The 16,616-nt window shown below is 43.6% G+C and overlaps 1 protein-coding gene across 3 annotated transcripts in view; it reads right to left on the bottom strand.

Moving 5' to 3' along the window:
- The window catches only part of IL17REL (interleukin 17 receptor E like), a 46,865-nt gene extending 31,260 nt beyond the window's left edge, over positions 1-15,605 (bottom strand). Inside the window, exons 1-2 of one of the 3 annotated variants that reach the window (XM_079994279.1) lie at positions 15,436-15,605; positions 1,708-1,735 (exon numbers count right to left, since the gene is read on the bottom strand). In XM_079994279.1, the coding sequence (XP_079850405.1) occupies positions 1,708-1,735; positions 15,436-15,531 (124 nt within the window). In that variant the 5' untranslated portion in view covers positions 15,532-15,605. Of the gene's footprint in view, positions 1-1,707; positions 1,736-2,060; positions 2,152-15,407 lie in introns of those variants that run through there. The other 2 variants (XM_079994281.1, XM_079994280.1) reach the window with 2 other exon arrangements.
- Positions 15,606-16,616: the final 1,011 nt, after the last annotated feature.

Raw genomic sequence — 16,616 nt, 5'->3', positions numbered from 1 at the left:
ATCAGAGTACGCACTTCTCTAAATTTTGCAGTTTTTCCAAAAAAAAAATGCATATTTTACTGGGAGAGGCACTGAAAAACAAACAAACATGTGCATTTTAAAGGAAGAATGTGTTTGCCATATGTACAAAGTACATACAGTTTACATGCAAATTTGCATGTTTGTTTTATTCGCACACACAAAACTTGAACTTGACTGGCCCTGTGATTCAGCACTTGTGAAACAGTCATAGGCTGGAAATAGGTTGGGCCATCCATCCCTCTTAATTTCAAGGTAATGAGTTTGAGTCCCACACTGGGCAAAAGATTCCTGCATTGCATGGAATTGGACTGGGTGAGCCCTGTGGTCTTTTCCAACTCTACAATTCTATGATTCTATGATCCCTGGGATAGACGGGGGGGGGGTGCAGAAGTGGATAGCAGCCCATGAAGGGAGAAAGTTTGAAAGCTGCTGACGTTAGGCATTAAGAAAGTAGGAAGCACAAATATTCAGTGGTGATGGAATGATAATTCCTATGTAAAGGTAAAGGGACCCCTGACCATTAGATCCAGTTGTGGCCGACTCTGGGGTTGCGGCGCTCATCTCGCTTTATTGGCCAAGGGAGCCGGCTTACAGCTTCTGGGCCATGTAGCCAACATGACTAAGCCGCTTCTGGCGAACCAGAGCAGCACACGGAAACGCTGTTTACCTTCCTGCCAGAGCGGTACCTATTTATCAACTTGCACTTTGACGTGCTTTCAAACTGCTAGGTTGGCAGGAGCAAGGACCAAGCAATGGGAGCTCACCCCATCGCAGGGATTCGAACCACCGACCTTCTGATCGGCAAGTCCTAGGCTCTGTGGTTTAACCCACAGCACCACCGGTCACTAACAGCTGAACTAAGAGATCTTATGCAGAAGCCTTAGTTTCCACATGGAGGTGTTCCTTTGCTTAATAGTGTCTCTGTATAAAAACCAGGCCCCATTTTTATATTAGATTTAAGGCTGCTATTCAAGTCTTACATGTGTTGTGATATACAGTGGTACCTTGGATTACAGACGATTCAGGTTACAGACACTCCAGGTTACAGACTCTGCTAACGCAGAAATAGTACCTCAGGTCCTCTATACTAGGAGTAGACAAATCTGTCAATCTCAGTGTCTCCCAAGTTCTGAGATATTTTTTTTTCTAATCTTCAATTCAGTTCTTCACATTTCCAGATCAGTTCACCGTTTTTATTTTTTAAAGTCCTCATGAAAACTTGTCAGGGTTTGCGGTGAGAATTTTCCCCAGTATGCATGTTTTGCATAACAAGTACATCTGTGAAATGCAATTTTCCTAATACAGTGGTACCTCGGGTTACATATGCTTCAGGGTAAATACGCTTCAGGTTACAGACTCCGCTAACCCAGAAATAGTACCTTAGGTTAAGAACTTTGCTTCAGGATGAGAACAGAAATCGTGTGGCGGCGGTGCAGCAGCAGGAGGCCCCATTAGCTAACGTGGTACCTCAGGTTAAGAACAGTTTCAGGTTAGAACGGACCTCCAGAACGAATTAAGTTCTTAACCCGAGGTACAACTGTATTTTGGCAAGCCAGCCGTTGAGAATCACTGGTGATGTCTATAGCTGAGCAGGCACTTTCAAGGAGCAAGCTCTGAAGTAGTTTTGAAGTCCACTTAGGTATTTGAATACTTTAATTTCTAGAGCAATGAAAAGGTTATACTTACTAGAAGATTGTGTTCTGCAATGAAATCCCTGAAGGAAGAAAAATGTAAGAAGAAAAAAGCCGTTAGTTTAAACTGTGTGTCTAAGGAATAAAAGGCACTCTTCTTACAAAGTTATTATGTATGACAATGACAAGCATATGTTCAGACATTATCAGCGGCAGAGAAGGGCATTCTGAAAGTCCAATCCTTAAAAAATCCTTAAAAAAGATTATTTGTTCTTCTGGGATAGACATGGGAAACCTGTGACCCTCCAGATGTCGTTATCCCAGCTTCCATCAGCCCCTGAGGGGGTGAGGAGCCCAGCAAACATTAGAGAACCACAGTTTCCCCACCCCTTTATGGACCAAAACGACCTGTAGCCAGGATTCAAAATATAGTTAGATGTCCAGAAAACTACTGGTTTCGTTGGGTTAAAGATGGTGGGGAGAAAATGTTGGTCCAGAACCTTTTCTGTCCTTATGACATCAGATGATTGACAGCTGCGTTGCCCTGCCCACCTGTCAAAGTTCTTAATGCCCAAGGGCACCGACTCGGGGTGGCAGTGGCCTGGTCTCTTTGGGTCCCCTGAATAATACAGCCTTGCAAGTCAAACATCTAAAATTGTTATTTGATCCGGGGAAGAACTAGAGTAGGTCCTTTGATCTGATCTGTTCCTTGGGTAATCCACGATCTTGCTTTCTCTCAGAAGACCAAGATTTTGGGCTGCAAACCTGCTTAAAGCTCCTAGGCTTCATGGGAATAAAAGCACAGCCTTTCTCTTGAGAGAGGTGGACAATGAACAGTCGGTACTTTTTCTGAACTTGACTGGTTGATGCCCTTTCATGACATCCCCCACTGCAAAAAAAAAACAACAACAACAACCCAAAAAACCCAGCTGCCTGAGGCAGCTGCCTTAATTGGCCAAATGATAGGCCCTGCCTCAGTTCCTCCATAAGTTTCAGATGTGTTTATTTGCATCTATGCATCCAACAATCACAGAGCAAAAGCTTGGCAAGCAAAGGGAAAATCAGATCTGTGTCAAGGCTAACATCAGATAGCATAAATAAAATTTTACACAAACTTGCATTCAATTATGCAAAAACATAGGCAGACTGAAAATTCTGAAACTCCCTGGCAGAATACCATTTCACAAACATGTGTGTGTGTGTGTATACACACACACAGAGACACACACACAGTCCTTTCTTTGCTATTAAAAAAATGTTTAAGGGTACTCTCATTTTCCTACTCATGTTGAAATACTGCCCCTCGATGAGGCCAAACTTAGATTTACAAAATTTTTAGGGATAATATGCAAACCCCTGCATCCCCACAGAAAAAAGCACTGTGTGTGTGTGTGTGTGACAATATATATGTATGTATGTGTATATGTATATATTTTCTGTTAGTATTAAATGATGCATTTATTTTTAAGATTTCCTACCAGCCCTTCACCGGAGGTCAGTTTTCAACACTACACTATCCAGTTATAAAAGCAAGCAAAACAACGACAGCTATACAAGCAGTGAAACTGCAGGGCAAGGATGGTGTGGCTGACTGCTTTTGTTTGGGTTGGGTTGTGTTTTTTAAGAACTCCGGATATTTGGGGAAATTCATTTCTGAGAATTCTTTGTGGTGACCCGCTAACCTACATTAAGCAGACGAATTAATCAAAACATGACTCATAAATTACCAAAGAAGTACTTTATCCCCATCTGTATAATTTGCTCAGTCGCACTGTGTACACACATGCTGGAATAATTAAGAGTGTCGTGGAAAAGAAGAAAGGGGGGCACTGTTCAAACAGGCCACCAGGGGTGAGCATCAGTAGAGTGCAGTGATTATTTTTTTTCATAGGGGAACAGTTAGGGCCGGAGGCAGCAGCTTGAGAGGATGGGGGGGGGGAGTGTCCTGACATTGTGCATGTGAGCATTTCGCCTCGCTCTCGAAGCCAGGTAGAAGCTTCCGGAGCTTTGGGAAAGAAGTACCGGATCTCTCACAGGATGCTGGAGCTGTGCTGCCTCTTCCCAAAGCTGGGTGGGCTTTGGGAATGTGGCGGGAGCGCTCTTTTTTATTATTATTTTTAAAAAGTATTTTTACTTTTATTTTGACAAAGTAATAGGTAAAGGTACCCCTGACCATTAGGTCCAGTCGCGGACAACTCTGGGGTTGTGCGCTCATCTCGCTCTATAGGCCGAGGGAGCCGGCGTTTGTCCGCAGACAGCTTCCGGGTCATGTGGCCAGCATGACTAAGCCGCTTAGACCATCACGAGAGGTGTTGAAATTTTGGGAGGTTGGATAGTTACAACAGAATGGTCTCGGGGGGGTGGGGTGCACATTATTATTCTTATTTATTTATTCTTATTACTTTGTCAAGGACATGGGTGGCGCTGTGGTCTAAACCACAGAGCGTAGGGCTTGCCAATTGGAAGGTCGGCGGTTCGAATCCCTGCGACATGGTGAGCTCCCGTTGCTCGGTCCCTGCTCCTGCCCACCTAGCAGTTTGAAAGCACGTCAAAGTGCAAGTAGATAAATAGGTACCGCTCCAGTGGGAAGGTAAACGGCATTTCTGTGCGCTGCTGTGGTTTTGCCGGAAGCGGCTTAATCATGCTGGCCACATGACCCGGAAGCTGTCTGCGGATAAACGCCGGCTCCCTCAGCCTATAGAGCAAGATGAGCGCGCAACCCCAGAGTCGTCTGCAACTGGACGAAATGGCCAGGGGTACCTTAACCTTTACCTTTTAGCTCCAGGATTCCACATTTTTCCACAAGACCCTGCCAGAGTATTCAGAGCATCCTTTGAGACTTTTCTCCAAGTCTTCCTGCCTTCAGAGGTGAGGCAGGCGACAACTTGCAAAAGGGCTTTTTCCATGCAGTCCCTCGGCTTGAGAATGTCTTCTCCAAGGAGGCTTACTAGGCAGTGAGAATTATGTCTTTTTTGCCCATGGCATTCCATGGCCCTGTGCCAACTGAAACACCTTTTAGATTTGTTGATCCTTTAGGCCAAGGGTCTATTTATGTTTCAGATTTATTTATTTTTAATTCAGTTATATTTACTGCAGGTCTAATGGTTTATGTCACTGTTGTGCGGCTCTCTTTTTAAATGCTTTCACTGTGCTTAATTTTCTTACAAGTCACTCTGGGGGAGATCTTTTGGACTGAAGAAACAGGATTTACACAAAACAAACACAATTTTTCATTTATCTTGCTCTTTGTCTATTTGCATCAATGGAATTTGTTGGGGGGAATGGAGGCGTATAAGCATGCACGCACACACATGAATATGGTCATGATTCCTAGCAGTGTCAAAGAGATAAGAAATGGATCTCTGTCAGATTTACTGCCTGATTTGCAAAGTCAGATTCCGTTTCCTGGTACAAGGGAAAGAAGACTGCTGAGTCATTATTCTCTACACAATAAAGAGGGATCTGATATCTCTGCTTATCAGTAAAGCTGGGCACAATATAATTTGCATGCATATTAAAAGTGTGTTCCTCATCACACATAAAACTAACCAGGAGCAGAAGTCTCAAACTCTCACTTCATGTATAAAATGTTATTGGAATGGTATATGATGGACGAGGAAGTTAAGTCGGTAATGATTCACTGGGCCAGAGATTTTGGTTACAATATATATTTTGAAGACTGGGCTAAAGTATGGAATGATAACCTGAAGTTTACAGCATGCACCACCTTAAAGGAAAATGTTATGAAAATGGGATATAGATGGTACATTGCACCTGTTAAATTAGTAAAAATGTTTAAAACTTGTAATAAGTGTTGGAAATGTAAAGAGAAAGAAGGAACATGTTTTCACATGTGGTGGGAATGCAAGAAAGTAAGGGGGTTTTGGGAGATTATATAGTGAGTTAAAGAAGATGTTGAAATATAATTTTGTAAAGAAACCAGAAGCCTTTCTTTTAGGAATGACAAGAAATGAAATAAATAGAAAGGATCATAAGCTCTTTCAGTATGCAACTACTGCAGCGAGAATATTGATGGCCCAAAAATGGAAGCAGGAAGAACTACCGACACTTGAAGAATGGAGAATGAAGTTAACGGACTATGCAGAACTGGACAAACTAACTGGAAAAATAAGATATCAACGAGATCACAAGTTCATTGAGGATTGGGGAAAATTTTCTGAGTATTTGAAAAGTGTATGTGATGAGCAAACAACGCTAGTGGGTTTTAAAGAAGCTTTGTGAAAGAATAAGAAATATTGCAAGAATGCAAATATGTTTGTAAAGGTATCTTAAAAGGCGCTATTAATTTTGTGAATGCGTAGATAATAAATTCAAATACGGATGATTGTCAGAGAAGCTGAGGGAAGTCCAAAAGAGAAAAATATGTTAATTGGGTGTTGTTAATTGGAGATATTTGTGTAAAACTTAATAAAAATTTATTTTTTAAAAAAACAAACTCTCACTTCTCGGGTGTGGATTTGCTTGAGAATTTCTTTGCTGTTTGGTTAATGGCATCAGGATCTTGAGGAAGGCAAGGCAAATAAATGTACAAAGATAAATTGCTATTGTTACACACCAACCCAATCGCCACAGCTGTGCGAGATTCCAGGGATTCTAGACGCTTGCTTGGGGTTTGTGTTTCCTTCGGAAAAGAGGCACAGCAAAGACTGTAGTGTCTTTATCATATATGGATTATTTACACATATATACAACCTGAATCTCAGATAGAGGGGTGTACAGCATTGCATTCAAGAGGGTCTCATAGGCACAGTCCTGGGTTCAAGCAGCCATCAGCCTTCCTGCCTGTTGCTCTGCAGCTTGCCTTGCTACCCCCCCCCTTCCATAACTCCTAATTTTGCACTAGGAAGCTGCCTAGATCGCTTTTCCATTGCCTCACAGCTTTCCGACTTTTCCTTTAGATCACACCAGGGAAAATTGCAAACCTGAAACTCTGCTATGAGTCTTTGTTCTTCTACCCAACTCAAGGTAAGACCCCTTACCTTTAGGATTTTAGATAAAATCCCTAACGGCTTATCACTTTCCTTTTGTCTTCCTTAATGGCCCATCCTAGGTGATCTCCTGAACATGCCTGGTTTGATTTTAACAAGCTAAATCCAGTGTCCAGCACCCAGGAATTAAAAGTGTGGTCCAGGAATTAGAAGGCAGGTCAAGGCACCCACAAACTCATAACGCTATAATGCGATGAGTATGGGACTTGTCTTGCTGTTCTCGTTTTTCTTTACTGTTTTCAGTCAGTTATCAGCAATAAAGTTCTTTGTTTTGTTTTCAGTCGGTTATCAGCAATAAAGTTCTTTGTTTTGTTTTCAGCTTCTTCCTGGCTGGTGGATTGTATTATCGTAGGTCAAAGTGGAAGCTATAGGTTGAGCTATGGAGCAGTCCCTCCTATTGGTTAAAATCAGGCTTTACACCCTCCTAGGCCGCATCTCTCCAGACCAGACTATTCACCGCAGTGGTGTAGCGTGGGTTGCTAGTGCCCATGGCAACGCAGAGGATATGGGAAGGAGAGAAACTGACGGAGTACACATGCACATTCAACTGCTTAACAGCATCTGCATCACCCAGGGGATCGCAGCTGCAGAGATAAGAAGAGTTGTTCCTTTGTCTGGAGAGGTCATTTCCTGGTTTGAATAGAGAAGCTGTTTTCAACAGAGCCTACTTATGGAACTGCACAGCTGCACCAGGTATTGAAATGTTGCACCCCCTAACACTTTTGCATCTGGGGCAACTGCCCTTGTTTCCCCCCATCCTTCCCATGCTACACCACTGATTCACCAGCCTTGTTTTCACCCTCACTGGATATTTTTACCTGGCTAGCAGGTGCCCTTGATCTATGAAAATGCTTCCTGCTCACCTGGATAGAGACAGAGAGGGACATGTGCTTAGAGACTTGCCCCCTGTACAAAAATAAAATTAGCGTTTTCTGCTTTGCCCACCACCAGAATGTGCACACACACACACACATCCTGATGCCACTGAGACAACTTTTTCAAGGAAATACACTTAGGAACTGTAGCCTTTTCAACGTCATGGGAAAGATTTGATTTCGCCTTTACCAGGGACTGTCCCTTAGCTCAGTCTACTAGCCAGGATATATATAGCTAAGATGAAGCCATACTGAAGAAGCTTAGTGCGAACAGCAATCCACAAACCAGGAAGAAGTTTAAAAGGGAAACAAAATAAAAGACAAGTGTTCTTTATTGCCCGTACTGGAATTATACAAGGAAGTAATGAATAAAATGCTGACAGTAATTATATAAAAAAAAGACCTGTGAAAGCATTCTGAGGGAAAGGGAACGTTACCTTAAATGATCTCAAACAAACATGCTGATTTTGGCTTCCCCGTGTCCGAAAGGGTACACAAACTGTCTTAAGTGCATGACTGCGCAGTGTTTGATGTCATACATAGCCCTGACCTGGAGCCAGGTATGGAGTCCTGCAAGGACAAACCAGCGAGGCTCCTCATGGGGTCTCTGCCACGGGAGCATATTCACCCCGAGCTTTTCCAGCTGCACTGGTCCCCAATGGAGTACAGGGTCAGATTTAAGGTGCTGGTTTTGACCTTTAAAGCCCTTCACGGCCTAGGACCCTTATACCTACAGGACCACCTCTCCTGGTATGCCCCACGGAGGACCTTAAGGTCCATAAATAGCAAAACCCTAGAGGTCCCAGGCCCTAAGGAAGTTAGATTAGCCTCAACCAGAGCCCTCCCCAGCCAGGACCGGGCTAAGGGCGGCTAACACCAGGTATAAAACAATTGATTAAAATACAACTTAAAAACAAGATTAAAATAACAACATTAAAATGCAGCCTCATTTCAGTAGAAACTCAAATCAAAAACTTTTTGGGGATGAAAACATCAAATCTTCACCAAGGCCAACTATCTACACTGGTCATACATGGGCCAGAAAAAAAGCCAAGGAAGTCCCCAAATAGGAGTTCCATCACAGAAGGAGAAAGGTAAGAGGGGAAGGGGATCAAGTTGATTCAAAGCCAAAGGCTAGGCAGAACAACTCTGTGTTACAGGCCCTGCAGAAAGAAATCAGATCCTGCAGGACCCTGGTCTCATGAGACAGAGTGTTCCACCAAGTCAGAGCCAGTGTTGAAAAGGCCCTGGCTATGGTTGATGCCCTGCCACGGGTCCTGCCTGGTATATGTGCACCACGGGTGCCAATAAAGGGTGAGGCACCAGCTCAGCTGAGAGAACCAAGATGGGGAGCATCTCCAATTGGAGCTCTGTACACTAGCTTCCAGGATTACAGCACAGTGCTTTTAAATGTATGGTGTGCATCCAAGCAGAGGGCCTTCTCGGTAGTGGCGCCCGCCGTGTGGGACGCTCTCCCATCAGATTTCAAAGAAAGAAACAACTATCTGAAGACACCTGAAGGCAGCCCTGTTTAGAGATGTTTCTAATGTTTGATTTTTTATCATGTTTTAAATATTCTGTTAAGAGCCGTGGAGAGTGGCTGGGGAGAGCCAGCCAGATGGGTGGAGTATAAGTAATAAATTGTTGTTGTTGTTGTTGTTGTTGTTTAGCTGTGTCCGACTCTTCGTGTCTGATGTCTTGTTGTGTTTTAATTTGTTGGGAGCCTCCCAGAGTGGCTGGGGTAGATCAGTCAGATGGGCAGCAAATAAAAAATTTATTATTATTATTCAGCCTCAAAACGGTATGGGTGCTTTAAAGGAATGGTGTTGATGTGACTTAACCTACAAAATCCTGCGCTCTTAAAAATTCCACTGCTGATTCAAATAGCATGGAAATATGCGGGCAAGCAAGGGCAACTCCAAGTAGTCCTGTTTCTTTCTCGGGACTAGTTGTGACTTTTAATAGAGCACAGAACAAACAAAGCAAACAGGTTCGTTAGACACTTGTAGGTCATCAGCAAAGAATGCTGGAACTAAAGATGCGTAAGGAGCCTCAAGGGATCTTTGCCAACGCAAGTGATCAATGGGAACCTGCGCTCATCTCCTGCTCATCTTAGTCTGAAAGGTCAAGCATTACCAAGGCAGAGCTTTGATCTGATTAGGTGCCCTCTAAAACACAGGAACACATTGATGCTTTTGAATTATGGTGCTGGAGGAGTCTCTTGAGAGTCCCATGGACTGCAAGAAGAACAAACCTCTCCATTCTTAAGGAAATCAGCCCTGAGTGCTCACTGCAAGGACAGATCCTGAAGCTGAGGCTCCAATACTTTGGCCACCTCATGAGAAGAGAAGACTCCCTGGAAAAGACCCTGATGTTGGGAAAGATGGAGGGCACAAGGAGAAGGGGATGACAGAGGACGAGATGGTTGGAGAGTGTTCTTGAAGCTACCAGCATGAGTTTGACCAAACTACGGGAGGCAGTGGAAGACAGGAGTGCCTGGCGTGCTCTGGTCCATGGGGTCACGAAGAGTCGGACACGACTAAACGACTAAACAACAACAACAACAACAACAACAGAACACAGGAAAGGGAAAGAAGAAGAAGAAAGCTTTCAGGCAGGATGCTGGAGAAATCCATTAAGCTTCCTAGCACTGTTCAAAGTGCTGGTTTTGACCTATAAAGCTCAGTTCCCCAGGACCCCATATAAAGCGACCCGGACCCTGAAATCATCATCTGAGGTTCTTCGTTGTTTGGCTCCTCCATGAAAGATCTGGAAGGCGGCAACATAAGAACGGGCCTTTTTGTGATGGCTCCCTGTCTGTGGAATGCTCTCCCCAGATAAGCTCACCTGGCACCCTCACTACATATCTTGAGGAGCTGGGAGAATATGTTTCTCTGTAACCAGGCCTTTGGCTGATTAACATCCTATGGTCTTTTAAATGCTTTGCAGGGAGGGCGGGTTTATCACTTGTTCTTGTTTCATTATGTATTTTGTGTTTTTCCCGTTTTGTATTTTTATGCTGTGAACCGCCTTGGAGGCAGGGCGGTATGAAAATGTAATGACTAAATAAATAATACCCTAAAGCCGTAAGCCACAAGCCCGAACCACTGCGAAGTATATGCCCATAAATTATCGCGATCACAGCTTTCCCCAGTTGTTAATGGTGTGCAGGTTTCAACACACAGGTTACAGGCTACTTAGGTGAGCCATAACAAAGGTTAAGAGGCCAAAGCCATAATAGGGAGAGAACTCCCTCATGATTCATTGACTGCTTTTTAAAACAAACAAACTTTCCTCTGACAGGGGAATCCCAGCTTACCTTAATTATTTCCTCCTCTACATATTCTTTCAGAGAGAGAGGCAGAGACAGAGAGAAAGAGAGATCCACGTTTTAGCACTTTTATTCTTGTGAAAAAAGAGTAAGCAACATAAAGATACAATTAAAACCATGGAGTTTCCCTGTAATAAAAGGTAAAGGTACCCCTGCCCATACGGGCCAGTCTTGACAGACTCTGGGGTTGTGCGCCCATCTCACTTAAGAGGCCAGGGGCCAGCGCTGTCCGGAGACACTTCCAGGTCACGTGGCCAGCGTGACATCGCTGCTCTGGCGAGCCAGAGCCGCACACGGAAACGCCGTTTACCTTCCCGCTGGTAAGCGGTCCCTATTTATCTACTTGCGCCCAGGGGTGCTTTCGAACTGCTAGGTTGGCAGGCGCTGGGACCGAGCAGCGGGAGCGCACCCCGCCGCAGGGATTCGAACCGCCGACCTTTCGATCGGCAAGTCCTAGGCGCTGAGGCTTTAACCCACAGCACCACCTGCGTCCCTTTCCCTGTAATACTCCGCTAGATAATACTCTATATGTTTACTCAGAAGCAAGTCCCATTGTGTTGGGGGGGGGGGTTTACTCACTACTAAGTTTGTCATTTGCTGCCAAATTATTAGGGGGTTCAAAAGAACTGACCTGGTTAGATAACCTACAATACCTTTAAAATAGGCTTGCCGCCACTTTTTGCAGTTATTTCATTTTTCGTCGTATTGTATTGCTTTTAGAAACAGAAAAACTACACAAGCAAAAAAAGCAGGAAAAGGTCAGTCTTCCTGGTGGGGGTGGGCTGGGGGTGCCCTGTAATAATTAATATACAGACTGAGCACAGAGAACAAACCAAATGAAAACACAGTCCGCATAAAAATCTCACTTAACAATTCACCTTAAAGTTTCAGAATTTCATGGCTGTTCTGCAGAAACTGAAGAACCAAATCAGTGGACCATACTTTCAACCAGTGCTATTTTTCTAAGAAAAGAAGTGCCGGATGGCTCCAACTGGGGGGGAAAGCCCTTCTATTAATGTATTTTTAAAACATTTGAAATTATGGCAGTGGGTATAATTTCACCACTGATTTAATGAGTGGAATGTCTTACTGCTGGGTGCTTAAATGAACACCCTAAGATGATTATCTCCCAATACTCCTCTGTCAATTTGGACTTGTTCTGCATTTCAAACATGTATCCGAGGGCATTCTCATCAGTAGACACTTCCTGAAGGAACTGCTTGCTTATGATGGAGCGGGGCTGCTTTCTAGTCCAAATAGTTTGCTCCCTGCCAGTGACATAGCAGGGGTTGCTGGTGCCCAGGGCAGGGCAAGTGCTGTGTCTCCCTGCTGATGGCGGTGGCCACACGGCTTGGCAACTCTCCCAGCTTGACCAGCCCAGGGGTGTCGCCTCGCCAGCCACAAGGAGAAGGAGGCACCACCCCAACACCCAAAGACCAGAGCAGGCATGGCTTGCCTCCCCACTCCCCTTGGTTCCAGAAGGCGGCAGGAACTCAGTCGCATGAAGGAGACTGTTGTGGGGGTGCCTTTTTGCACCCGGGGCCATTGCCCTTCTGCCCCGACACACTATACCACTGCCCTCCCAAACTTAAAAAAAGCCCTGATGTTTGCTACCTCTGTTTTTAACACAGATATAAAACCTTCATGGGCAGCAATGTCATTTTGATTTCTCTTCCATATTCTATCCCATATGAACAAAACTCACACGTGACACAAGTTGCTCAAGAAAGGTATGTTTGAGGGTGAATTCAGGCACTGCATTCTTTAGGCATACAGTGGTACCTCAGGTTACATATGCTTCAGGTTACATACGCTTCAGGTTACAGACTCCGCTAACCCAGAAATAGTGCTTCAGGTTAAGAACTTTGCTTCAGGATGAGAACAGAAAATCGTGCTCCAGCGGCGTGGCAGCAGCAGGAGGCCCCATTAGCTAAAGTGGTACCTCAGGTTCAGAACAGTTTCAGGTTAAGAATGGACCTCCGGAACGAATTAAGTACTTAACCCAAGGTACCACTGTACAATATCTGACTACGTCGTGATGTATTTGCAGGAACTCAGTTTGAGTTTTGGAAAACGTTTCATTTCATTTTTTCATTTTTTTTTAAAAATAAGGGGGGAAACCTAGTTATCATATAAGAAATTAACAACTGTGTGCATCACCTAATGAATTGCAAGTGTGAAGGAGCCATTACAGATTAATAGCAATGAGATTTCAACATATCACCAGATGTCATCACCTTGTAATAACTTCCAGTGAGAGCAAGTCACATTGAGCAGGAGGGAGTCAACAAGCAGCAAGTCACCCAAAATGAAGGATGAATCAGCCCTTCAAGAAGTGACTCCTGTTATCCAACAAGAGCAATCGAAATTGATTCATGTTAGTTTTCCGGAAGAAAACCAGCTTGTTCCAAACTTTTAAAACTACCCAGTGAGTTTAGCCCTTTTTCTGTAAATGTGATAACACACAGGGGTCAGCAGACATTTTCAGCAGCGGTCCACTGCCCCTCAGACCTTGTGGGAGACCAGACTATATTTTGGGGAGGGGGGAATGAACGAATTCCTATGCCCCACAAATAACCCAGAGATGCATTTTAAATAAAAGCACACATTCTACTCATGCAAAAACACGCCGATTCCTGGACCGTCCACAGGCCAGATTTAGAAGGTGATTGGGCAGGATCTGGCCCCTGGGCCTTAGTTTGCCTAGGTAAAGGTAAAGGGACCCCTGACCATTAGGTCCAGTCGTGACCGACTCTGGGGTTGCGGCGCTCATCTCGCTTTACTGGCCAAGGGAGCCAGCATATAGCTTCCAGGTCATGTGGCCAGCATGACTAAGCCGCTTCTGGCAAACCAGAGCAGTGCACGGAAACGCCATTTACCTTCCCGCCGGAGCGGTACCTATTTATCTACTTGCACTTTGACGTGCTTTCGAAGTGCTAGGTTGGCAGGAGCAGGGACCAAGCAATGGGAGCTCACCCCGTCACGGGGATTCGAACTGCCGACCTTGTGATAGGCAAGTCCTAGGCTCTGTGGTTTAACCCACAGCGCCACCCGTGTCCCTTTAGTTTGCCTACCCATGCACAAATCCCACCATCTAGCTGAGCACTGCTTATAAGGACTAGCAGTACAGTAGCTCTTTAAGATTTCAGACTCCCCCAACCCTAAAAATGACAGGTACTGAACTTGGCATCTTTGACATGGAAATCTGTTACCAAACTCCAGTCCTTTGTCCATGCTGAATAGCCTTGCAGTGCTGAGGATCAATCATTTAAAAGGGGGAGGGGGTGTGTATATACAGTAGTACCTCGAGTTACACACGCTTCAGGTTACAGACTCTGCTAACCCAGAAATAGTACCTCGGGTTAAGAACTTTGCTTCAGGATGAGAACAGAAATCGCCTGGTGGCAGCGGGAGGCCCCATTAGCTAAAGTGGTGCATCAGGTTAAGAACAGCTTCAGGTTAAGAACAGACCTCCAGAACGAATTAGTTCTTAACCCGAGGTACCACTGTAACCCGCTTGGAAGGACTGGTTAGCAGAAACCCTATCCTGTTATGAGAAAGGATGCATGGCAACATTTTGTTGCAGCTACCTGCTGTTAGCAAACTCACTGCACTTCTTAACACCGTGTGGCTCTCAGCTGAAAACTTTGCTTTCATAAACCGCTCAACCTTGTTTCACTACTCGAATTGTATTCCACTTCAGCATATCTGCAGGACTGCCCCCAAGTGGAGATACCTTGAAAAGTCAGTATTCTTAAAGCAGTCATTTAATCTGAAAATGACATGGTTGTAGAGGTGCTGTTTATTTATCTCATTTATATCCAGTACACAGCCCAAGCCTAAGAAGTGCACAAGCCCACAGGAATGAATGAGTTTAAAGTTTTGACCTAAATTAGTTTATTTTCCAGCTCCTGGTGATCATATAAATCAATGAGCGCTTTATATGAAAGCAGATAGTCAGTGAGGATATAAAACAATTCTGTGCTCAGTTTAGGCACGAATGTTTTGTTAATTTCATCAGTGTTCATAGTTTATAAGCAAATATGACCAGCATCAAAGTGATCTGCACACTATCCTAATATGGACTGAATTATATCTGTCTGATTTTTCTCTCTCATTTCCTCTTTTATATTTTTAATATTTGGAAATAACAGTTCCTGAAAACCTGTGTTGCTAAACGTTTAGTATCAAGCATAACCAGAAAGAGTTCAGCATTGCTAACTTCAAAATGCAGATATTTTTCTTTCGTAGCCACAAAAAATGTTTCTATGAATTTTTGCAACACTGTATGGGTGCTCTCTGAATGCTGCTCATATCCAGAACAGACCGTTAATTTAAATGGGTCTACTCAGAGTGTAATTAACATTGGCTATTGCCCTATGTTTTTATTTTACATTTTTAGGGAAAGCTCAATGGAATATATATTTCTTTTTTTGTTGAAATGCACAGCCCCCACCTGAAAACTGGCACATGTAAGAAGTTTTCCATGAGTATATAAGGTGCTTCCAGTTATCAGCATTTAATTTACTTATTCAGAGACAACAGATATAGAGGAAACTGCAACATACCTGAGAACATGTCAGTCCACACTCTTCAATCCTGGGAATGAGCTGATAGCCATAAGCTCCCCAAAACATTGCAAAAATCTGCAACTTAAATAGCATCTTTACTTTTATAAAAAGTCTTTTTCTTTTCTGGTTTTTAAAATTATGACTACAGTATTTTTAAATAAGCTACCCTTTGATTAATCCTGTAGAAACAGCTGTTCCACTCTGAGAAACTAAGTTTAAATACTGTGATATGATGAGTTCAAGCACCTCCTTCTTTCTTTCAGGTTGACTCCTCCTCTTTTAAAAAAAACAACAACATGCAAGGCCGTTTTTTTAAAAAAACAACAAACCCCCCCCCCCTTGTATTTTAAAACAACTCTTGCTGGAGCCAGATGACTCACAAGATTCTGGAAGTGAAATCCCAGACAGTCATCTTCCTTCTTAAATTCAAATAGCTAAAATTTTGAATCAAACTTGCTTAGTCACAGAAACTTTTACTACTGTTTTGAGTCACTGTGTAAATATTTTGCCTTAATCATAATTTTGGTTGTAAAGTTTAAAGTTATTACCATGAGTTGAAAAAAAGTGTGAGCACAGAGATAGGCAAGGATTCGTGTTCAATTTCAATGCTATAAACAGTTCTTTTCTCCGGCTTCTAATGCTTTGGAGCACAAAAGTCCCTCGGGAATGTGCCAAAATATATCAATTTCTTGGTGATGTAGCCACTCCCATATCTATCCTATGGAGGCCAGACACCAGCATTCTGCTTTTGGGAGAAACAAGCAATGGTTTAGCACAGCAAGCACAGCTGGAAGATAAAAAGGTAGAAAGTTTTAAAATGAAAGTACAGTGGTACCTCAGGTTAAAAACTTAATTCGTTCTGGAGGTCCGTTCTTAACCTGAAACTGTTCTTAACCTGAAGCACCACTTTAGCTAATGGGGCCTCCCACTGCCGCAGTGTGATTTCTGTTCTCATCCTGAAGCAAAGTTCTTAACCTGAAGCACTATTTCTAGGTTAGCGGAGTGTGTAACCTGAAGCGTATGTAAACTGAAGCGTATGTAACCCGAGGTACCACTGTATAGTGGTACCTCAGGTTAAAAACTTAATTCGTTCTGGAGGTCCGTTCTTAACCTGAAACTGTTCTTAACCTGAAACACCACTTTGGCTAATGGGGCCTCCCACTTTGCTGCGCCGCTGC

This window comes from Podarcis cretensis (assembly GCF_951804945.1).
Source record: "Podarcis cretensis genome assembly, chromosome: 10".
Lineage (NCBI taxonomy): Eukaryota > Metazoa > Chordata > Lepidosauria > Squamata > Lacertidae > Podarcis > Podarcis cretensis.
Note: the sequence above shows the minus strand (reverse complement) of the source record. Positions and strands in the feature narration are given on the sequence as shown.